At 46.9% G+C, this 24,832-nt stretch overlaps 1 protein-coding gene across 3 annotated transcripts; it reads right to left on the bottom strand.

Moving 5' to 3' along the window:
* Nucleotides 1-202: 202 nt before the first annotated feature.
* Nucleotides 203-24,803, bottom strand: POFUT1 (protein O-fucosyltransferase 1). 3 transcript variants are annotated; one of them, XM_088789202.1, is made up of 9 exons: nt 24,561-24,803; nt 22,816-22,937; nt 18,788-18,970; nt 17,510-17,622; nt 8,425-8,617; nt 6,631-6,873; nt 5,348-5,352; nt 5,161-5,299; nt 203-3,529 (listed from the first exon to the last, which is right to left on the bottom strand). In XM_088789202.1, exons 1-9 carry the CDS (start codon nt 24,691-24,693, stop codon nt 3,341-3,343), a joined length of 1,320 nt encoding a protein of 439 aa, XP_088645328.1. In that variant the 5' UTR covers nt 24,694-24,803; the 3' UTR covers nt 203-3,340. The 3 variants fall into 3 exon arrangements, with proteins under 3 accessions (XP_088645328.1, XP_019604057.2, XP_074173934.1); XM_074317833.2 differs by lacking the exons at nt 5,161-5,299; nt 5,348-5,352 and adding an exon at nt 4,073-4,108 and having other exon boundaries at nt 3,396-3,529; nt 24,561-24,799; XM_019748498.3 differs by lacking the exons at nt 5,161-5,299; nt 5,348-5,352 and having other exon boundaries at nt 24,561-24,797.
* Nucleotides 24,804-24,832: the final 29 nt, after the last annotated feature.

Here is a 24,832-nt window from a genome sequence, read left to right on the forward strand (position 1 = left end):
TATTTGAATGTTTCCATAGTAAAAGCGTTTAAGTCTTTGATCTAACAAATCCACTTCTGGGAATTTATCTTAATGAAATTTTAGATACAGAAATAATACCTTACAAATAAAATGTTTTTCAAATACTAACAGTAAAAAACTGGGAACATATTACATTCTCATAATAGGACAAAAATAAACTATGAGACACCCCACAATGGAATTCTGTATCATTAAAAACGTTTATTCAGGCCATGTACCAACATGGAAAAAATGACATACTATTAAGTGGAAAACAGGACATTAAATTGTATATACTACATGATTACAACTATGCAAAGACTTACATCTTTAAAAAATATTTAAAGTTAAAAATAATTTCATATTCAGAATCTGACCACTTTCCACCACCTTCAACGCAACCACCTCTGCCTAAGCCCCCTGTCTCTCACCTGCATCCCTACAGCAACCTCGCGTTGGTCTGCTTCCACCCTCCTTCCTTCCCATCTCGTCTTGTGGCAGCCAAAGAGGTCCTTCTAAAACATAAATCAGACCACGACCTTTCTCTGTTCAGACCACACCAAGGCTTTCCATCTCTCTCCAAATAAAAGCCGAGTCTCGACCTTGTCACTGCCCTCCAGGCTGTGGGACGAGTCACCTCGCTTGCTGATCTACGGCTGTTCCCTGCCAGCTTCTGCTACTGCAGCCGTGATGGCCTTCTGGCTATTCCTCACTCACTTACTCCAGCTTCAGGGCCTTTGCAATTGCAGCTTCCTCTGCTGGGAAGGTGCAGCCTCCAGATATCTGAATGGGTGCCCCTCCCTCCTCTGTGGCAACTCTTGAGAGAGGCCTTACCCGAGCTTCCTATCTAAAACAACTCTGCCCCCCCTGTGCAACCCCCATGCCCTTTATTTTCCTTAGTAGCACTTAACACCTCCCACGGTACATTTGATTATTGTGTCTTCTGCTTACTAGAATGCAAATTCCTTGAGAACAAAGACTTGATGTCTGATTCTCTGCTGAATCCCTAGTACCTAGCACAGAGCCTGGCACATAGTTGATCAATAAATTCCTGCTGCTTGAAAGGATGTTGAACTAAAAGCCGCCCAATACGACTGTAAGCGTCACGTGGGCTTTCTGTTTTTCAAGTGATCTCCTCCTCCCCAAACTCTCTGGCAGGGGAAGACCCACAGCAGAAGCCCAATGGGTGAAAAGTGCATCCTGTGACCTGGAAGCAGCAGCCCATGGCAGCTGCTAGGACTGGCTTTGGGAGGTCAAATTCTGACTTGCTGCCACCAGCTGTGCGGCCTTGGAACAATTATAAGAATTTCCTGAGCATTAAATTTTCCTTGTGCAGAAAGTAGATAATAACAGTTTCAATATCTCAGGGCTGGGGTGGGGTCTCAACCAGAGAATGCCCATAAATCACTTAACAAGCACAGTGCCTGGCACAGAGTAGGTGTGTGTCAAGAGGCAGTCAAATTAATCAACAGCTACAGATGTGCCTTTGTCTCTTTCAAGTTTACAATGAGATCTTGTACATGTTGTATCCAATTTGAGCCTTTCAACAATCCTGTCGGTTTTATCACCATTTTATTGGTGGGAAAACTGGGTCAAAAGTGCCGGCCTATAGAAGATACTGAGTCTGATTGCAGCTCTCAACACTCTCTCCTCTAGAAACACAAGCTATTATCACTGATAAAGCTAATCAAGACAGTTTGGATTGTCCTTTAGAGTCCAGACTCTAGTACCTAGTGCTAGGCTGTGAACAGCAAGTGAAATCATCCAGTGAGCCACGCTTCCCCAACCAGCCAATAGAGAGGCAGGGACGCAGGGGCTCCATGTCTCTGAATGAGGCTCATGAACAAGTCTGAACAGATAAATCATCTCTCAGGATCCACCTAGGATTTAAAACATCTCACTGTTTTCCCGAGAGGAGAAATACAAAAGCCCTTTCTGTAGTTTCTCCCACTTGAGAGTCGGGCAGTAACTCAGAGCAGCAAATGTCACCTTTGGTCTTTGAGACCCTTGCTGCCCTGACACAGAAAGGAGAAGCCCTGGCCTGGAGCTGCGTGCCTGGCTCTCGTCAGTCCCCTCCACCTTTCCGGGACAGACCGAGAGGGGTCACATGACGGCAAGAGATCAGCAGGTGTTAAAACCTGAATTTTAGAACCACAAGGCCAAAAAGTCACTCTCGGGAGTTATGGATTATTACGACTGCAGCATCTGAGACACAACGTCACACTTTAAGCCTTATGGGGTTGACAGAGATTACACCGGATAGGAACGGACAAAGGCTGTTTCCAAACTGGGTCTGATGGCTGCTGGATCTGGGGTATCTTCTGTCTGGTCAGAGGCTTAGCAAACACTGCAAGAGAATATGGTCTGAGGGCTCCAGCTGTAGGAGAAAGGCTGGGAGAACAGGTTATAGATACTAACTTAATGACAAAATTCTACAACCAGGCCCCTGAGGCAAGAGATCAAAAGGAGAAAGCCCTCAGAAGGATCCCACCAGGCCAGTAAGCCCTGGCCCCTGGTGATGCGTTAGGAGATCCTGATGGTGCCAGGTTTGTGGCAGGCCACCAACTGCCAAGAGTCTCTGACTGAGAGCAATGCCATGATGGTCAGGCTTGATGGCCTGTGCTCCTTGCCGGGACTGTGCTGTGAGCAGCACTCAGCTGTCTGCAGAGCATTACATGGCACCTTGACTGAGAACTTATATTTGCATAGTGTTTGCAGTGGAGGACAGTGCTCATACCCCAAACCTGGAAATGGCCCAGGAAGGGGGGGTGACAGTGGCTCTGGCCAGGCAGTGGGGATGAGTCTGAGGGCCGCTTTGGAGGTCATACGGAAAAGTGGTGAATACCCCCACCCACTTCCTGGCCTCATCTACATTCAATTAAGGTCACTTTAGGTACCTACGTTAATGAACTTCGCCGATATTTTTTAAATGAGGGAGAGTTCTAGGGTAGTCATGACCTTGTATCAAAACTATAAAAATCTTTCTCTATATATAGGTATATAAAAAAATATCTCTGAAGAGAGTCCCGCATTGCAGGCTGCTCAGAGCAGAGCAGCCCAAAAGACAGAGGTTGGGCTGTTTTGCTGGTATTAGAAATTCCCAGCAACAATAGCCGGAATCACACGAGGAGGGTAGATGGTCTGGCTCCTAGGAACGTGGAAGTCCTGTGCCCTGGGAGAGGGAATGTCTTCCTCCTCTAGGAACTCCCTGGTACTTTTCTCTGTCTTTGGCAGGTGAAAAGAGGAGCTGGCTTCTTTGGAGATCAATCCTGAGAGCAGCTCTGGCTGCCAGGCCTGGCTGCAGTGACCAGCTCAGACTGGTGTTGCGCTGCAGCCAGGATCAGAACTCGTCCCGTAGCTGTGGGGGCCTGTCCATGCCAAAGAAAGAGGACGGCCTCCCCTGGAGGTCTCGTTCCCGCTTCACGAAGGCGGTGAAGGAGGAGACGCAGTTGCCAATAAAGTGGTCGGCTTGGCCGAGGATGTACAGGTCGACCTGGGCCACGTCAGGCTTCAGGCTCACCACCTTCACCTGCAGGAGGAAGGGCAGGGTATTTTAGCTAAGGTGCAGGTCGAGGTGGCCAGCTCAGCCAAGGCCTGCAGCCCTACTCCCAGTCTTCTTCCTCTGCGCTGAAGTTACAGACACAAAAGATGGTGCAGAGGATTAAGACGTAGGGTCGGTATCTGAGAGAAGTGTTGCCCAGCGGCTGCTTCAGCCCCCTGCACATGGAACACCACCCCCAGTACCGTTCTCCCCGCCACGCCCCCAGCCTCAGCTCCAAACACACCACTTATTCATACTCTGTGCCTCTGCTTGTTAGTTCCCACTGCCTGGAATGTCCTTCCCTACCCTAAAATCCCCAAATCTCAGCTCAAGTTCTATTTTTCTCATGCAGCCCTAGCCGATGGGCTTGGCTTCCCCTACCAAACCATGGCCTGACCAAACGCTGCCCCACCCATCCAGTTCTGCTGCCTGGATGCCTCCAAGCCTAAAGTCCTGTCTAGTCTCTTCCCCAAAGGTGAACCCTTCTCTTGATGGATTACCACTTCCTGGCCAGCCACTACCATCGCTTACCTCTTCACTGGTCTCCTTGCTGCCTCAGCTCCTGGTCTGCTTGCCACAGAACAACCAGAGGAAACTTTTTTAGATACCTCTAACCCTGCACCCTGCTCCACCCCCAACTGAACCTCCTTAAATGGTGCCCTACTGTTCTTCAGATAAAGATGCCAAATCTTGACTGTGGCCTGTAGGCCCTGTTCAGGCCACCTCTCCACCTCCTCTCATACCTCCAGCCGCTCCACACCAGGCTCCAACCACCTCAGGGCGTTTGCATATGCTCTTTCTTCCGTTTGGGGTGCTTGTCTCTTTGCCTGGTTAACTCCTACTTAACCTTCACACTACAGCTCAAGTGTCACCCGCTTAAGGAAGTCCTGCCCGGCCCCCAGGCTAGGCCAGGGTCCTCTGTTCTGCATTCTCACAGAACCATGCCCTGCACTTCAGAGCACACATCTGTTTGTAGTTTGTACTCTAGTGATTCTCCGATTAGTGTCAGTCTCCTGCACCTGACGGGGGCTGGGCGCTTTCGGTTTGCTTGTCCCTGCTGGCCAGAGCCTGCCTCTAGAAACATCTGCTGACTGGACAAGTGAATGAATGAGCCCCAGCCCCTCTTGTGGCATGTATTATAGTTTTCCTCAAAATCTCTTTTCTTGAGTCTAGACTGTGAGCCCTGGAGGGCAGCACCGTATCTTATTTATCAGTACCCCTGGCTCAGCACTAGCCCAGCTTAAGAGAAGCAAGGCATAGTTCAGGAGGAAGGGGAGCCCTGAGCCTGTGGAGAAGGGGGCTGAGGAGCACGGAAGGACAAGAACAGTGGCACAGAAACAGGAAATAGAAAATGGCAATAGACTCAAGATGTAACAAGTAACGAGTATGTCAATGCCAAAAACTCACAAAAAAACTCCCTGGGGCTCTCCACATGCTTCAACTAAGTACTGAGGTGGGGGTGTGGGCAGAGCTGGGGCGGAAAGTGCTTTGCTGTCACGCAGAGGTTTCTGATGTAACAAAAATCATCATCTTGCTATTTGGATGGTAGCAAACAAATAATATGAGTTTAATCATGGCCAAAATCCCCCGAATAATTCCACCCACGTCCTGAAACTTACCCACTCTGTGTCATGCCCATTATAATTAGCTCTGCGACCTCTTGGGTAAATTCTGTCCCTTCTTGGGACTTTGGTTTCCCCAGCAATAAAACACAGGGGTTGGGTTAGAGGCACTCCAAGGTCTGCCAACTCTGATATTCTTCTATGAAGTGGGTGGATGGGAGGCCAGAGTGCACTGACTCAGCACTTTCTCTACCAGCTGGGGCTTCCAGCCTGGGTCTGGGGTAAAAGAGAAAGGGAGCCCCTCCATATAAAGCCAAGGGCACTCACTGCTAAAAAGCAGACAGCTGCCTCTTAAGGTCTGTAGAAGCATTTAGGGCTTTTATTCCTTCAACAAAGTCTTACTGAATGCTTACTATTACTTCACTCATTTTACTGATACCTACTCTTTATGCAGACAGTACCAAGCACGTTCCACTACATATTCATATTACTGAAGACTTACGATTCATGGCTTCCTTAAGCATTTACTAAGAACAAAAGGTCCTCCCCTTTCTTCATCAACCACCAACTTCTACTATCAATGACGGCTAACATTACTGAGCACTTATCCTGTACCAGAACGGTTTTAATTTCTTTACATCTGATCTTACAATCACGGTGTGAGATAGGTACCACTTGCCGTCCCCATGTGTAGACAAGGAAACAGAAGCACAGAGAGGTAAAGTAACTGGTACAAAGCTGCACGGTGAGTAGAGCTCAAGGTCTCTGGCTCCACAGCCCATGCCTTTAATCCCTCCGCTCCCCTGCATCTCTCCCAGGGGCCCACTCTTTATGTCCTCATCCAGCAAACATTTACTAAGTGTCTACTCTGTGTTAGGCACTGTCCTAGACATTGGTGATGGCGAGGGGGGCAGGGGTCTGAGCCCCGGAGGAGGTCAAAGCACCGGCTAGATGCCAAGGAATAGAATACTGAGTCTGCCTGGGATCCTGCCCTCAAAGAGCCACAATTCCTGGGGGAAAATAAGACATGTTTCTACACTAGTCTCACATAGTCTAGGAAGTGTCGCAGAGAAGATGCGATCAAGTTCTGTGACAGCTCCCAGTCGGGACACATTAGCTGCAGGAGTGGAGGGAAAACTGAAGAATGTCAGCAGAGGTGTGTGAGCTCGTTTTTTTTTTGGTTTTTGTTTTTTAACTTTTGATCTCATGTGGCCTCTTGTTTATATCCTTGGTCATAGAGGTTCTGTTTAGCTAGGCTTCAGATGGTTCTTCAGGTTGATTGCCCTATAATTTAGTTGTAATTTTAACGTGGTCATGGGAGGCGGCAGGCACAGCAGGTATCTATTCCACCATCTTAGAATCTTCTCCTCGAGCTGGGATTTGAAAGAAGGGTAGGAACTGGAGAGAAACTGGGTGGCCAAGCAAAGGCCTCGTGGTAGGAGGACATGCAGCGTGCAGTGGGGGCGGTGGGACCCTCTGCTTTCTCTGAGTCCTTTCCCACTGCACTCCCACCGGGCCCATGCATACCTTCCCTTTGAAGAGCTGTTGGATCTCAAGCACATAACTCTCTGAATCCGTGGCGATATAGACCGACTGGGCGTTGAGCGCTGTCACCCAAAGCTTCAGGGCCCGCTTGATTTCCTTCAGGTCAGGGAGGCACATCGTCATGGTGAGGGGGGTCGCGGAGCTGCGGCTGTAGCCCACACATTGAGGAGAAGCCATGAAGTGGGAGCCAGCAGTCCCGTCCTTCAGCATGGCACAGGCATTCTTCTACAGGGTGGGGTTGGGGGACAGAGTTAAAGACAGCAACTGGCTGGGAACCCCAGAAGCCAGAGCTGGTAAGTGAAAAAGGACAGGCTATATGGGAGGAGCTCAACTATGTTTTTTAAAAAAAGCATTGAGGGAAGACGGAAATGCATCAAGACAGTAAGAGGGCTTATTTCTGGGTAGTGGGATATTGGCTTCTGACAAAGGTTGTTCTTTTTTTTCCCACTGGTTTTACTGGTCCCATTATCTGGGACCTCCAGTAGAATTCTGAACCATGGTGGTGACAATGGGCAGCTTTATCTGATTTCTGACTTCAGTGGGAACACTTCTGATAGCTCCCAAGACGCACATGTTCGCTGTGGGTTTCAGAGATAGTCTTTATCGAGTTAAGGTGGGTCACTTCCATTCCTCGTTGGTTAAGAGTGTTTTTGTTTTTTGTTTTAAATCATAAATGAGTATTGACTTTTATCAAATGCTTTCTTGGCCTCTATTGAAATGATTTATGATTTTTCTTCTTTGGGTGTTAACATAGTGAATTTCATCACATCCCTGGGATAAATTTTACTTGTTTGTGTTGTATATTCTTTAATATGTTATTGAATTTTACTTGCTAATATCTTACTTAGGATCTGTGTATCTATGATGTTCACAAGTGAGAACGGGTTATATACTTTTCCAAGTTAACCTTATCTGAATTTGGTTATTAGCGTAATGCTAACTTTAGAAAAAATAGCCTCTTGTATCTTTTTATGTTCTAGGAAAGTACAGATGGGAACTGCCTGTTCCTTGAAGGTTTGACTGAAACTACTCATAACATATTCTGGGCCGGGCTCCTTTCCTTTGTGGAAGAGGGCAGGAAGGGAGTCTAGTGGGTAAATGTGTGATTACTTCTTCAACGGACTCTGAATGAATTTTGATCTAATGTCTATACTTTTCAAGTCTTCAACAATGAGCATTTCTAACATGTATGTATATATATTTATGTATAGAAGTGTGTGTGTGTGTATACACATATATGTATATATCTCTATGTATCTGTATCTTCTTATGTAAATTAAAGAGACTGTCTATATTACTCCTGTTATTTTCACACAGAGGATAATCTGAGGAGGTTCCTGCACATTTCAGTGGCCTCCAAATTTAGAGAATGACATCTTCATTTCTTGGGAGCCCCACCCAATCTCCAGATCTTGTTTTTCAACAAGGAGTCTACTGACTACACACTGAGCTGGGACAGAGGTCTCTTGTGCTATGAGTCTCTCCCTGGCTTGTGGCTGGATCCCGTAGTCTAGCTTGATACCTCAATTTATGTATCTGAAAAATGAGGATAAAAATGGAACTGTTAAAATGAGAACTGGCAAGCAAGCACTTTGGAGCCATATTTCTGCTGTGTCTATGGTAGGATCACGGGAAACAGTCCCGTGCACTTGGCCGAGCAAGAACTCTTTCCCGTGGCTGGGACGTGGTGCAATGGGTTCAGTGTTCCACCCCCACAGGCCTGGGCCCTGCTCAGGGACATGTCCAACCCAGCCATGAGAGGAAGGGGGAAGTTACCCAGTCGGAGCCAATGCGCAGGTGAGCGCCCACGTAGGGCCGGATGAGGTGGGCGCGGATCTGGGCCTCCCCCGTCCGCACCATCTCGTCTGACCATACCATGTACTTCTGCAGTGGCCTATGCTCCTCCAGGATGGGGAACTGGGCCGGGGCCCCTGGCAGGGCCAGCACTGGATGTTCCTTGGGAGAAAATCTAGATACAAGACAGAATGAGGGGAAGTCAGAGAGAGGACACACAGAGAGCATGGCCACCACCCCCACGGGAAAAAGGATGGCATTGCTCCATGTCCCAGAGACCCTGTGGAGGGGCCCCTGTAACATGCAAGAAGCACAAGCGGTTGTGAAACCCCAACGGGCTGATAAGAAACCTTGGCGGTGGCAACAGGCACAATATGCAACTGTCCCGCCACCCGGAATTTACAACCCTCTTTGCTTGCTTAACAATTAAAAATTTCCAGTAGAGCATTCCAAGCTTTTATATATCATGCTGGCTTCCAATAAGGGGTGTGATAATTGTCTCCAGGGTGTGGTGTCTGGAGCCTTGTCCTTTTACCCACATGGCGAGACTGGGATATGCAGCTGCTGCCAGAGGGCAATGGACAGGCCACACTCACAGGGAATGTGACACTGGATAAGCTCACTCACTCTTCATACATATTTACTAATTGCCTACTAGGTGCTGGAACCTGGGGGAGAATGAGACAGGCATGGTCCCTGCCCTCATGGAAAGCACCAGAGTTCTACAGATGCCCCCATCAGACCTCCCTCGAAGGCTCCGCTCCCCATCCACTATGCACCTTGTAATTATTTCACCCGTTTTTTCTGCTGGACTCAGGCTTCTGAAGGCAGTGTGTCCTAGTGCTCAGAAGAGTGTCCGGCACACATACGAACTCCGTTAAGACTTGCTGACTGAATGGGGGAGGAGCAAGCCTGTGTTCCCTCTCGAGCTAAGCCCAGAGCCTCTTCCAGCAACATGAAACACCCTGCTGGCCCATCAATTTTCAAACGCCACATCTCTGTAGGCTTCTTCCCTCTGCCTGGACTGCCTTCCTTCTGCCAGTCAGAAGCCTGTTCTTAAAATTATGAAACAGGCACAGCTACTCTGGAAAATGGTCTGGCAGTTTCTTATAAAACCAGACATGCAACTACCTTATGACCCAGCAATTGTACTCTTGGGCATTCATCTCAGAGAAATGAAAACCTATGTTTACACAGAAACCAGGAAACAAGTGTTCACAGCAGTTTTATTCATAATAGTCCCAAACTGGAAATAACTCAGATGTCGTTCAACAAGTGAATGCTTACACAGGGCGGTGCATCTGACCAATGGGCCACTACAGCAATGAAAAGGACACACTCTTGATAGACGCAACAACTTGGATGGATCTCAAGGGAATTATGCCAAGTGAAAAGAGCCAATCCTAAAAGGTTACATACTGTATGACTCCATTTATACAACATTTTTGTAATGACAAATGGAGAACAGAAATGGAGGCCAGATTAGTGGTTGCCAGGGGTGTGTGTGTGCGTGTGCGTGTGTGTGTGTCTTTAGGGAGGTAGGTGTGGTTATAAACTGGCCACACAAGGATTTTGTAATGTTAGAACTATTTGATATCTTGACTGTGGTGGTGGAAACACGAACTTATACATGATAAAATTGAATAGAACGAAACACACACACACATACACACACACACAGAAGTGAGTACAAGTAAAACTGGAGAAACCTGAGTAATATGAGTGGATTGTATCAATGTCAGCATCCTGGCTGTGATAGGGCACTACAGTTTTGCAAAATGTCACCATTGGAGGAAACTAGGTAAAGGGACAATGGCATCCTTCTGTATTATTTCTTACACTTACATGTGAATCTCCAATTACTCAATAAAAACTTCAATTAAAATTATGAAATAGTTCATATAATACAAGAAATAATCCACATACCCATGACCCAAATTAGCAGATATTAATACTTTGCTTTGTTTGAGATTTAAAAATATATATACAGATATATAGATAGATATAGATATATAGATATATATCTAAATAAAAGCTCTGTCCTATCATCTCTTTCTTTTCGTCCTCTTCCCAGAAGATACTGTGGTTTTATGCATGACTACACTTTACTATTTGTATAGAAAGGTGTTACACTGTGTGGGTTTTACACCGTGCAATGGTAAAAGCATGGCTGTCCAGCCAGAGGACCTTGTTCTAGAATGTTGACTATGCCACTTATTCACTTGGGCAGGTGACTTAGCCCTTCTGACTTAACCATGCCTCAGTTTCCTCATCTATACAATACAGATGATAATAGTTCCTACCTCACAGGGCTGCTGACAAGATTAAATGGATTAACACAAGCAAAGTGTCAGAACACTGCTTGGCACATAGAAAGCTCTGAGAAAATTCTGACTACCATCACCCTCATCACGTCACCATATTGCATGTAACCTATTTAACGTTTTAAAAATTCAACTTTATGTTTTAGAGATTTGGCCACGTTGATCATGTGGATCATGTGATCGCGTTAGCTTCTCTTGAAGTTTTCTGTTTCGCACGAATAAACTGGGATGTACTCATCTAGTCCCCTCCTGCTAGACAGTAAGATTGTGCTCGTCTTGCAGTCATATGACGGTGCTGCCATGGACGTGCCCCTTTCTTCACGCCCAACCCCAAAACCTCGGTCCACGAACACCTTCTAAACCTCCAAGATCTTCAAGTCTTGTCGCCACTCCTCAGCCCCAGCTCCTCTGCGAGGGCTCCCTGTTCCCTTCTCCTTTGCTGCCGTCAGCACAATGACGTTCTCAACAACTGTCCTCCCTGCTCCACCGCCAGCCCGGGAGGGTAGGGGCTCAGGCAGTCTTGTTCACCATGATTCCCACACACCCTGGTCCAGACCCAGTGCCAAGGAAGCAACACACAAGTATTCATCGACAGCTTGGCTCTATCTAAAACTCGTCTGACTTTAATTTTATATGCACAGATGCTCCTTGACTTACAATGGGGTTATATCGCCATAAACCTGCCTTAAGTTGAAAATATTGTAAGTGGAAAATGCATTTAATATACCTAACCTGCCGACCATCATAGCTTAGCCTAGTCTACCTTAAATGTTCTCAGACACTTACATTACCCTACAGTTGGGCGAAATCATCTAACACAAAGCCATCTATATAATAAAGTGTTGAATATTCATGTAATTTATTATGCGTATTACTTTTGTACCATCATAAATTCAAAAAATCGTAAGTCAAAGAATCGGAAGTCAGGAACCATCTGTACATCTGTACATGTAAATCATTTATTGAATCTTACTATGTGACAATGTTCCAATTGCTTTGTGTATACTAACTCATTTGATTCTCTTATGAGCCCTGTGAGATAAGTACTATTGTAATTCTCATTTTATAGTTGAGGAAACTGAGGCACAGGAAGGTTAAGTAAGATATCCTGATCACACAGCTGGGAGTTGGTGGAGCTGGGATTTGAATCCAGGCAGTCTGCTCCAGAACCTATATCCTTAACTACCACATCTCACTCCTATCTTCCCCACTCGGTCAACGATCACCTCCAAAGCTGCCTGCGGTGTATTCTTCTGATTCCCAGACCCTAGCACAGGCCTCAACATACTGCAGGTGTAATCAGTATTTTTAGAATGAATGAATGAATGAATGAATGAATGAATGAATGAATGAATGAATGAATGAAAAGGATTCAGGGATCTCACCAGAAAGACCAAATCAGGTTGTCAGGCTTTAGAGGAAAAAGTGAATGTTAACTGAACACCTACAATGGGTCAGGCCCTCAGCTGAGTTTCTTTCAAAGGAAAGGGTTTCAAAGGAAAACAAGACTTTGTGATCACTCAGGGGGCTGGAACACTAGGATAAAACCAGGATCTGCGCTCTCCTGACCTCTTGAAAAGAACCTGCTGCTGGCCCTTGATGAATGCGAGTTAGAATGTCCATCCCCTCCACCTGGATCTGGATCAGTACCCAGCTGTCCCAGCAGAACATCGGCTCCGACCTAACGAGCAGCAAGAAGCCAAGACTGAGATACTCATTTGCTCCCAGTGAGGGCGACCACTGTTTGGAAAGCAAGTTTGAGCAGCTCCATCTACCCCGACCGTTCACCCGCGGTCAGGCCCTTAGCCTGGTCACTGTCCAGCTGAAGGAGGCTGTCTTTCCTGCTGCTCTACGCAGTAAACCTGTGGGGCTCCCCACCACCACACCTACTCTATTGATTCCCCCAACCAGCTAGGCTTTCTCTATGCGCAGCATCCACTTGTGTCCAGTGTACATCTGTGGATATACAGCAGGGGATGTACACCACGCTGAGTGCAGAAGATGTAGGGACACAAACGAGGCGGAGCCTTGCTCTCACTGTCCCGGCTATGAAGAATGACCTTTTCCTCCAGCTGTTTTCATGGTTCAGGTCTCATCCTTCAGGTCTTAGCCCTGCCAATTATTTATCACCTGTTTGTGCCCTCCCAAGGAGGCCACATGCTCAAATACCTGTTACCTTCATGCTACAAGAATGGTTCAGCATGATGGCCCTTAGCTTTTCAACAGTAAATGTGCAACAAATGTCTGGAATTAAACCTCCACCAGGGCATTCACAGACTCAGAACCGACAGAGCTGGACGGATCCTTAGAAATCACTTAGTGGGAAAGAAATGTCTCTTTTCTTCTTCTCCTAGAACTTTCAGCTAGACACACAGCAGCCCAAAATAAAGACATTTCTCAGTACCTCTTGCAGCTAGATATGGCCATGTGCTTACGTACTGGCCAGTCAGCTGTAAGGAAGGTTACCTAAGAAGGTGAGGATGTGCCCTTCTCATTCTGCCCCTTTTGTCCTTCCAGCTGCCTGGGGCAAGGACGTGACTGACAGCTGAAGCTTTGTCAGATATCTTAGTCCATGAGGTGACACCAAGAGTAAAAGCCAGCACTGGAATGGCTGAGCACATAGACGGGAGCCTGATTCCTGATGACACAATGAGCTGCCATCCAGCGAGGGTTGCACACTCCAGTACTTTTTTACGTAAGAAAACAGTAAACATCTCTCATTAACTTGAGTTACTTTTTTGTTGTTGTTATATGTCGCCTAAATGAAGCCTGAAACACCTAGACCTCTAGCCATCCAAACTTTTGGGTGATATGTAAGAGGGTTGAAGGCGGTGGAGAAGAACTGAGCCCCTCCAAATTGCCCCCCACCATGGCACTGCAGGCATTTCTCAAGAACTCCAGGGAACAACTTGAAAACCACTGATCTTGCTCACGGCTTCATTTTACAGATGGAACACTGCGGCCAGAGAAGGGAAGCAATTTGCTGAGTCGCACAGTGAGCTGGAGAAGGGCCTGACACTTTCCCATGCCATTCTCCCTATACCCATATCCTCGCCTCCAAAGGACAGTTTTCTACAGCAAGTGTCTGCTATTTTAGAAAATGGAGAAAACCCATACACCCTAAAATGCACTCACAGGCTTCCCATCAGATCGCTTCCCCAGGGCCTATAAAGCTCTGTAGTCTGACCCTGCTCACTTCTCCAATCGCCTGTGCTACGTGGCACATTAATTCTTCAACTCTCCTCCCACTGGGTGGCCTCTATGCCCTCTCCCAAGAGCATCTGGCAGAAGTGACAACATCCAGGTTGCCCAGCCCAGTCGTTATGGGGTAAGCAGGTCCCACCTGCTGTCTGATGGAACACTCACTCCCTGGATGCACCTCTCAGAACCCGGCTGTCGTGCTGTCACAGTCCAAGCCACATGGAGAGCTCAACTATATGTATGCTAGCCAACTGCCCCCGCTGCGTCCGCTTGACCTGCAGGCCACGAGGAAGCTCTCGGACATGCAGCCCTGTCGAGCCTTCAGATGGTGCTAGGCCCAGCCAGCAGCTGATGCAGCCTCAGAAGAGCACAAGAAGTGCCCAGCTAACCCAAGTGTCTGTCAGCAGATGAATGGACAAACAAAACGTGGTCTATACCTACAGTGGACTACTGCTCAGTCTTCCAAGGATTATAATCATTTCATTTTAAGTTAGTATGTATTGGTATGCATAAGTGTATAAAAATGTCTGGAGGGTAGAAGTATATGAATCAAAATGTTAATAGTCTTGTTTTGGAGAGGTGGTGAGATTATGATGACATTTCATTTCCTCTTTATTAAAAGAAAAACCAATCTCTCACCAAATCTCTGGTGGATAGTCTAAAGGGTATTCATTCTAAGAAATTAGATGTTTAACATGGATTGAAACTTACACAGTTGGGATTCCATAAAGAAAATGGAAAAATAAACAAACCAACAAACAAAAGAACTGCCTGGCTAAGCCTAGTCCACCCAGAGAACTCTGAGAAATAATAAATTATTGTTGAGCCACTAGCTTTTGGAGTGGTTTGTTATGCAACAGGCGACGGGAACGTTCTACCACTCTCCTCCTCACGTCCCACACCAGCCACCCTGGCCCTTGACCACACCAAGCTTGCTCCTGCCTCAGAGCCTCTGCTCTCCATCTCCTGCCATGAAGAACTACTTCTCCCTCCAGCTCTTTGCATGGCTGGCTCCTCATCCTTCAGGTCTGTAATGGACTGAATATGTGTGTCCCGCCTTATATTCGTATGTTGAAGCCCCAATCCCCAATATGATGGTATTAAGAGGTAGGGCCTTTAAGGTGGTTCGGTTTAGATGACGTCATGAAGGTGGAGTCCTCATGATGGGATTAGTGCCTTTATAAGAGACTAGAGAGCTTGCTCTCTCGCCAAGTGTGAGGATACAGCAAGAAAGCAGCAGTACCTACAAGCCAAAAAGTCCTCATCAGAACTCAACCGTACTGGAACCCTGAACTTGGACTTCCCAGTCTCCAGAACTGTGAGAAATAACTGTCTGTTGTTTAAGCCACCCAGTCTGTGGTACTTTGTTAGAGCAGCCTGAGCTGACGAAGCTAAGGTTTTAGCCCTGTCAATCACAGATCACCTGTTTATGTCCTTCATAGCACTATTTCTTCTGGAAGTATCTTATGTAAAAGTTTATTCACTGTCTACACCATTAGACTCAGCTCTATCAGGGCAAGGGCTTTATCTACCATATTCTTGCCTGTATCCCCAGCGTCCAGACCAGTACTTAAGATTCAGGAGGTGCTTCTTAAATAAGAAAGGAAGGAAGAAATAAAGGAAGGAAGGAAGGAAGGAAGGAAGGAAGGAAGGAAGGAAGGAAGGAAGGAAGGAAGGAAGGAAAGAAGGAATAAAGTTGCCCAGGAGGTCCTAACTCTCTCAAACTGCCTCCAGGGACCACATCTTCCTTACTAGCCTTCCTTTTGCTAAAGTTTGGCTGTAAGGTACAAGTTTCCCCAAGCTCTCATGCAATTCCTACAGCTCAGTGAACTCCAAAGACTATGGGGCAATGAACGAGTCTTTCAGCAACGTTCCCCAACTGACGCATGCATGAAGCACTGTCCTCCTCTTCCAACCAGAAGCATTTGCTTGTTCTGGGGTTTGGATTACTTTTGGAGCTACTTGTAGAGCTGGTGTCCTCTTTGCTTTTTTTCTGGCATTTTGTGAATAGGGGCAAATCTCCGTCCTTTGAGGGCAGGTCCAGGGCATTCAGAGCTGAATGGGAGAACGAAGTAGGTGATTAAATTGGACTGCCTTCTCTGGGATCAACAATGAAGAGGATTAGACTCGCTATAACTGAGTGTCCTCAGTAGCTCATGAGCTAGCTCCGAAGGCAACCCACATAGGAACTGGCAGCTGTTAAAGGCAAAGCCGTTTTCTCCACCCAGGCTGCCTGGGTTCAAATCCCAGACTGCCACTTCAAGCTGTGTGACCTTGGGCAAATGACTTCAGTCCTGTCTGCCTTAATCTCCTTACCTGTAAAGCACAGATGACAGTAACACCTGTCACAGACTTGTGGAAGGATTAAATGAGTTATTACCTTAGGAGACATAGGAGTAAAGACTTAGAATGGTATCTGGCACAGAGTAGGAAATAAATAAATATTAGTTCTTATTATATATTAAAGGCTTATATAGAGACCTCAGCTGCCCACTCAACAACTGCATTACCTTGGGCAAGTTATTTAACCTCAATGAGCTCAGTTTCCTCACCTGTCAAATGGAAATTGATAATACCCACTTCATGAAAGTTCTCAAAGGCTTAAAGAAAGCATGCAAATAATAATAGCAATAGCTAACACTGGTTGGCCCCCTACAATGTGCCATGCACGTCATACACTAGGAGGCAGATACCACAGTGCTCCTTCCATGAAACCAAGGAGGAAACAGTCCAGACAGCTACACTGGCTTGCTCTGGGTCACCTGAGAAAGAAGCCGGGCTGGGGCGGAGTGCAGTCCTGTCTAATTCTGAGCCCGTGCTTTTTCTGTGGGTCTGTCTTTGGCCTACTAAATGCAGTGAGCATGCATGAATTCATAAACTCCTTAGAGCTCCTAACCCAAGTCTGACCTCTAAGCCCACGCTCTTTCTTGCCACACTATAACATCAAGGGCAAATGCACTATGTTAGTTATCATTATAACCAGACAGCAGCTAGCTGAAGGCTGAGGCTGGGTCTTCCCATTTTTATATATCACCTCAGGCCTCTGAGTACTATGTATCATACATGACAGACGCTCTATAAATATTTCATGGCCTGTGCCTATGCCCTGCTAACCTATTTTTTTAATAGAGCCTACTGGAGCACAACTAAAAAAAGCACATCCAATTATTATCAGGATGACATCATTTCTCAGTCTGTGCCTAAAGTTGTTCTTCTCTAGAAGCTGCTTCCAATTTTCACCTTGCGAAGACAAAGGTAACAGAGGAGTGATTCTCATGCCTAGAAGAGGAAATCGGGACTCATGTGATTGCACAACATTCTTTTTATGACATCCTTTATCGGCTGATAAGCTCTTCCTCAACCTCGTGGCTGGTCAATGTCCCACTGTGTCAGGTGTTCAGATGGGAACAGATCACATAGGATCCCAAGTTCAGCAGACAGAATGGCCGCACCTTTGGTCTCATGTATTAGGGTGTGGTAGAGGGGAAGAGGGCCAGGAAGGTGCTGAATGCCCATGCCCCTCCCCTAAGCCCTCCAAATACCTCTGGATCCACTGGTCTTTGTAGGAGGCGCTGAAGGAAATGCCTGCAAAAAGCTCCGATTTGTTGAAACTTACATGGAACTGATCCCAAAATGGGCCAAAGGGGTTTCCTTCCTGCAGAAAGAAGAGTGGTCAAAGGCTTACTGAGGGGGAGGGAAAGCCAACTGGGGATGGGGCCAAAGAATTATGGGTGGGGGAATCCTGGGCCATTTGAATCAGGCTGAAACACCCTCAGAGGATGGCCCAGTAGGAATGTCACTTTGTAATTCTTGGGCTGGGGCCTGAGGAGGGCAGTTCCCATCGGTCTGGTTTCTAGCAGATATTCACCACAGTGTTTGAAGGAGTCTTTCCTGCTCACAATGCCCATCCCACTGACCCTGCAGCATTGGTGTGAGTCTGGGGGAGAAGTGGATCTTGGATATGGGCCACTGGTTAGCGCTCTGAAAGACTTTCAAGACAAGCTAATCCAATGCATCTTTTAAGATGGAAACCAGAGCCCAGACAGGGCTAGGCACTTGCCCAAGTTCACACAGCAAATGAGGGCAGTGTTGGGGCTATAAGCAGTCTTTCTCAAATTTCATGGCTCCTCCAACTACTCTCCCCAGACTTCAGCATAAGCTGAAAAACAGAGAAGATTGTCTCCGTCCCAAAGTGTCAGAAATTTATAAATTTCTACTGGTAAAATACAATAGCTTCTTGTTTACCTGCTGTGAGGCTGGAAAGTATACAAGTCAGGAGAGTGGACAATAGAGTCCAATTACCTAGGGCTGAATCCAGCCCCACCACTTGCTTGCTATATGACCTTGGGCAAAATATTGAACCTCTTTGTCATACTCAGTGTCCTGTCTCTAAAATGGGGATGCTAATAGTACCTTCCTCATGGAGCACTTTGAAGATTAAGTGGGTTAATATGGATAAAGCTCTTAGCATGGTACCTGGCGTGTTGTAAGCGCCATGTGAGCATTAGTTGTTATTATTGATGTGGCACTTTACAGTTTACAAGCACTCTTATACCTGGCCCTCATGACATTTTATGAGTGAGACAGAGCAGGGACACTGGCGTCTTTATTTTGTAGGTAGATATAAAAGTTCAGAGCAAGCAAAGTCCTCTGCCCAAGGTGATACCACTGACAAATGCCAGAAATGGGACTTAAGTCTCCATATTTCTATTCTATGCCCTCTGATGCCTACCCCTCCCCCCCACGTCTTCGCACAGTGTCACAGGAGCCTAGAGGACATGGAACAGGCAAAAAGCGCCCACCAGTCCCACAGGACCCACCTTCATGGGGCACGTCTTTTTATCAGGGCTTCGCTGGGCTGCCACTTCAAAGCAGTATGCCACCCGCTTTTCAGGGGGCCAGTGGGTGGGTGCCAGCTTCTCCATGAAGTCCTCCAGGCTGATGACCCGATGGTAGGCCTGGAGGGGCTCCAGCTTGAAGTACTTCTGGTAGGACACATGGAGCTACAGGAAAAGGGAGTCATGGAGAGGCAGGGGTCTCTCCTCAATATCCTAGTGGTTGTTCTGCAGACATTTATTAAAACCATATACTCCAGGGGCGGCCGGATGGCTCAATGGTTAGAGCCTGATGCTCATAACACCAAGGTTGCCAGTTCGGTTCCCAGATGGGCCTGTGAGAGATAACGGCTTGAGCTTGGAGCTGAGCTGCCGGTGGGCAGCAGGTTGGCTCAGTGGTTAGAGTGAGGTGCTCAGAACACGAAGGTCACCGGCTCGAGTCCCACATGGGCCAGTGAGCTGCACCCTCCACAATGAGATTGAAAACAACAACTTGCCTTGGAGCTGAGCTGCGCCCTCCACAACTAGATTAAAAAACAATGACTTGACTTGGAGCTGATGGGTCCTGCAAAAACACACTGTTCCCCAATATAAAAAACAAAACACAAAACCATATACTCCAAGACCCAGACAGCTCAGACTATATGCCAATGAAAAACTTTTGGCAAAAGATAACAAATCAGGACAGAGACAGACTAGGAAAAGATATCTGCAAGCTAAAGAACAAAGAGTAATATTTCCCGTGTTAAAAAATGCCTGCTGATCTATCAGAAAAAAGACAAACGATGCAAGAGAAAATATAGGAAAAGGATAGGAGTGAACCACTCGCAGCAAAGGAAACCCAAATAGCCAATACACCCAAAAGATATGCAACTTCACTAGTAATTAGGGAAAAGCAAATTACAATTATAAGACGTCACTTCTCATCCATGAGACTAGCAAAATTTTAAAAGCTTACCTGTAATCGTTGGAAAGAATGTGGGAAAGGGGCATTTTTGTACTCGGCTGGAGTAGAAATGTACAATTTGGAACAACCACTTTGGAATGTACTCTTACAGCATCTGATGGAATTTAAAATGCTCCTCCCACCACCTCTAGGTAATTGCACTAGAAAAGTTCTTGCACTTCGCACCAGGTGGGTACAAGGATGCTCAGTGCCACAATGACAGCACGGGAAAGAACTTAGAAGAAGTCGCACCACAGACACTAAATCCATCACAGTGGTTGCCCTTACAGGGTGAGGGGGAGGGATTAGAATTAGTCTCAGGAGCCAAGAGAGATTTGATCTTTTCACAGCTTTATCTGTAACACTGTAGCAATAGTAATGATTATCACTTCTACCGATGGGTACATGGATGGTGATGATATTAATCTCCGTGTTTTCCTAGATTAAAAAAAATTCTTAGAACACCATGGAATAAAATTTAGACATTACCTATAGGTCAGGGTTCTCAAGCATGTTCCACTAGTTCGGGTGGATAAAGGGTGCTGCAATAAAAAGACTCTGGAGAGTTAAACGGGCCTGGGAAATGCTGTGTTTCTTCACTATAAGAAAAAAAACCTGGTTTCTCCACTATAAGACTTATCAGGGCCTTTAATATGCTAATATGCATTGTGAATCTCAATTTTGGGGGGATGGGAAGATGAGCCTATAATTTCCCAATGTGATTTAATCACTGCACACTTCTTGCATGAGCCACTGGTGTTCGAATGGACAGACGTTGGGAACAAAGTCCGTAGTCTGTACAGGCACGGTTAACTATTAGCAACAAGGTCCTGCTGAAAGATTTTAAGCAGAAATAATATGAGATTTGCTTTCCTTTTTGAAAGATCATTCTGGTGGCGGAGAAGAGAACATATCAATGTAAGGTTAGAGGGCGGAGAGGAATTAGGAGGCTACTGCAATGGTCCTTTTTATTTGTTCAACTGTCTGTTCATTCAACACATATTTTTGAGCATCTCTCATAAGTCCAAGGGAAGATGGAGCAGCATAGACAGGCTAGAAGATGACAAGAAAGGCAAAGTAGAGTGTAAAGGGAAGCATGTAGGATGACTTCTAGATTTCCAGGCGTGGTATCCAGGTGAATGGAGGAGACATAAACTAAGGCTCGGAATATAGGAGGTAACACAGCTTTGAGGGGAAAGATGCCGAGTCCAGTTCTGGCTTTGAGAATTTGAGATACATGTGGGACATCCAAGTAGACTAAAGGGCCAAGGAGTTAGAAACACACGCCTGTGGTCAGAGGAGAGTCTGGGACAGATAAATTTGGGAGGTACATGGAGAAGAGTGAAAACCACAAGAGTCAACAGAAATTTATAGCAAAGCAAATAATGGCAATAATAGCAACTAATATATATTGAGTGTTGACTTATCGCCAGGTGTTGTACGTACTCATCACATTTCATGGACTATGCATCTAATTCTAAGAGTAGGAATACGGTACAACCATCTCCAGTTTACTTATGAAGAAACCCAAGCCAACAAAAACTAGATAACTCATCTAGAGGTCACAACTAATAAGCAAACAGAAAGAGGAGACACACCAACATTTAAACAGTGGGTGGAAAGAGAGCAGATCCCCCCCACCTTGACCTCATACAGCACAAAGAGGAAAATGCTGAGAGGTCAGGACTAAAGCAGGAACAGGCGACATCTTGGAAGACGGAGGAGTAGAGAAGTTCAAGAAGGAGAAAGGCTCATGCAGCCGGGTGCCACCAGGAGGTCAGCTGAGATCAAGACTGAGAAATGACCCCTGGATTGGTAATTCTGAGGTCCCTGGTGACCTGTGTGAAAACAGTCCCAGTGGGGAAGGGGAGCCCGACTGGGATGGGTTGAGTAACCTGAAGAAAGCAAGAAGTGGAGACTCCGAAAGACTCTCGGCTGAGAAGGCAAAGCAAGAGAAAGCAAGCCAGAAGGAGATGCATGGGCAATGTCTAAACTATAACGGTGAGTGCAAAACAATCAGAACATCAATGGCTCCCAGTTCTTGAGGACTTCCTGGATCATGAGCATTTTACGTTGACGAGCTCAGCTGTTTCTAAGAGAGAGGCACAAAACATGCAAGGCATGCCACAATCACTAAGTCATGGTGGGAGGTGGCAACAATTATTACCAGCCCACTTTAAAGACGAGGAAACCGAGGCATAAAGAGGTCAAGGACCCTGCCCAGGATACACAGCAAGTAAGTGGCCAAGCCAGGCTAAGATCTCAGGTACTCTGGCTTTTAACCTCTAACTGTTAAAAACCTCTCTAAATACAGGCATGCAAAAGAAAAAATAAAACCTATGCAGAGAAAAGACTTTGAGAATGAAATACACTGTTTCGTATATACTAAATATAACTTTTTGAAGTTTATTAAAAACTTTTAAAGTCAATTCATGAAATATGAACTCAGTTCCTACTGCCAGGCTCCTGCGGACACAGTGTGAACAAAGACAGGCACAAGACCAGTGGAAAACACGAAGAACGAGCAAGGAATTAGAGGATGCTGAGCATCACCATGCTAAGGCAGCCCCTTGATGCACTGAGAGGCGGCACTGAAGCCAAACTTCCTGGGTGTGTGGCCTTGGACACCTTATTTAACTAACCTGCTTCAGTTTCTTTCAAAACTGATATTACCACCCATGACCCCTTGACCAATGGGATGCAGAGGGTGGGACCAACCAGGGCTGGAAATGGAGCTTTAGGTTCAGACGCAGGCTCTGGAATCAGACAGACGTGGGCTTGAATTCCAACTCTACCACTCACAAGCTGTGTGACCTTCGGCAAATTACCTAACCTCTCTGAACCTGTTTCCTCGTAGGGATGTGATGAGGGAGAAAAGAGCTGATCTGCATGCAGTTCTCAGAACAGTGTGTGGCAGACAGCAGGCAATGGATAAATGTTCCTTATTGTTACTCCAGGGAAGACAGTTCTGGATGGGAGTAGGGCGAGGTAAAACCCAGAGAAGGGCTTGGGGTCAAGCAGAGGTGAAGGATAGACAAGAGCCTGATACTCAGAGGGAGATACTCACATTGGTGAAGGGAGGCTTGTGATGCTGGTACTCAATCCAAGGGGGTACAGCCAGGGTGCGGTTCAACAGCTTTGCAAATGCCAGGGAGCCCAAGAAGTGATCAGCCTGGTTCCCAAAGCGCCCTAGATGGTATATTGTGGGAGAGGTGAGGCCTGGGGCATGAAGGGCATGGGAAACGCAGGGCTCATAAAGGACGTGGCGCCAGGGGTGAGGGGGTCAGGGGGGCTGGCATCATGGGATCAGAGATCAAGTCTGGACTCCCAGGTCTGCCAGTCAAAAGGCCCTTCAGGCCTTGTCCTTTCTGCCTCAGCCACTCCAGGTCCCTTGCTGTTTACCAAACATGCTCTACACTTCTACTCTCCACTTTCCCAACCCATGCCTTTGTTTCTGCTAGTCCCTCAGCCAGGAGTGCTCTCCCACCTCTACCTCCACTCCCCTGCACAAGAAAGGGCAACTCCAGTGCCTCATTCACTGGGATCCTTTCTCCAATCCGCTGCCATACTCAGTCCCTCTCCTCTGCCTCTCACGTTGGATTTGAGTTATTAATGGTTCTTCACTTTTCCGAGAATGTCCTTTCCCACTTCTTGGCCTCTGTAATGGCTGTTTCCTCAGCCTGTGAATGCTTCAAGGGCAAGGACCCTGTCCGATTCTTTTTATTATACCTAGCATCCGTTCATTCATGCCACAAATATTATTGAGAGGCCACAATGTGCTAGGCTCTCTGCTAAGTGCTGGAATACAGGAGTGAGCAAGAAAGAAAAGTTCTCTGCCCTCAAGCCATTCCCAGTCCAGCTAAGGAGACACGAATCATGCAAACAAATATATAGTGATAAATGTTGATAGTTTCAAGAAAGAAATGAAAAAAAGTTTGGCGAGGGAAAACAAGAAGGAGGTCAGTGAAGTCCTTTCTGGTGACATTTAAGCTGTGACCTGAGGATGGGAAAGAGTTAGTCTGGCAGAAGTGAACAGGAGGGTGGTCCAGGCAGAGGGAATAGCACAGGCCATAACAGCACAGGCTCCAGAACCTGAGTACGTGTGAGGGACAGAAAGGGGATAAGTGTGGCTGCCGCTGGAGGACCTGGTGAGGGAGAAGGGAGTGAGTGGTGGAGATGGGCAGGGGGCCAAGTCATCACAGTAAGGAGTCTGGAGGATTTTAAGAAGGTATGACCTCCACAATGATGATTCACCATACCATTTAAATTGCACCCCTCAACCGGCCCTTAGAGTCTCCTTTACTTTTCTCTATTTTATTCTCCCATAGCATTCATCCTCTTCTAAGATACTATGTAATTACTTACTTTTTGTTTATCTTTTAATATCTGTCTTCCTCAACTAAAATAAAGGCTCTACAAGGGCATGGAGTTTTCTCTTATCAATGCCGTATCCCCAGAGCAGAGAAAAGGGCTGGGCACAGAGTAAGCGCCCTATAAATATTTGTTGAATGAATGACAATCCCCCAGAGCAAGCGTTGAATCAGTGACATCATGGCCTACCCCACTAACTCCATTTACTGGACTCCAGGCTAACGTAGACTTTGCACAAGACACTTAACCTCTCTTAGCCTCAGTTTTCTCATCTGCCAGATGGAAAGTTGGACACAGAGGCCCCCTCAGTGACCGCGCTGGAGTGCTCTCCTGGACCTGTCAAGGTGTCTGTGGGAGCCTCAGAGAAGTGGCTTAGAGGAGTACTCTCGCCCCTCTGGGCCTCAGTTTCCCCATTTGATCAGAGGGCTCGGGAGGCCTTACCCATGCATGGGCAGTAGAGCAGGTAACCGGCCGGGTCCCAGGAGCCCGCAGGCAGCCCCGGGAGCGGCAGAAGTAGCAGCAGGAGAGACACACGCAGCGCCAGGGGCGGCGATGCCCACGCGGCGGCGCCCATGTCAGCTCCAGAGCCGGAGCGCGCAGAGATGCGGAGGCGGGGAGGGAAAAAGGGGCGCGAGCGTCCGCCCCGCTCCCGGCGGTCCCCGCGCGCCGCCCGCGCGCCGCCCCGGCCGCTCTAGCCGGCGGGCGGGCGGGAC

The sequence above is a fragment of the Rhinolophus sinicus genome, chromosome 13 (genome assembly GCF_057876585.1).
Source record: "Rhinolophus sinicus isolate RSI-liver-muscle chromosome 13, RSI-T2T, whole genome shotgun sequence".
NCBI classification, from domain to species: Eukaryota; Metazoa; Chordata; class Mammalia; order Chiroptera; family Rhinolophidae; genus Rhinolophus; species Rhinolophus sinicus.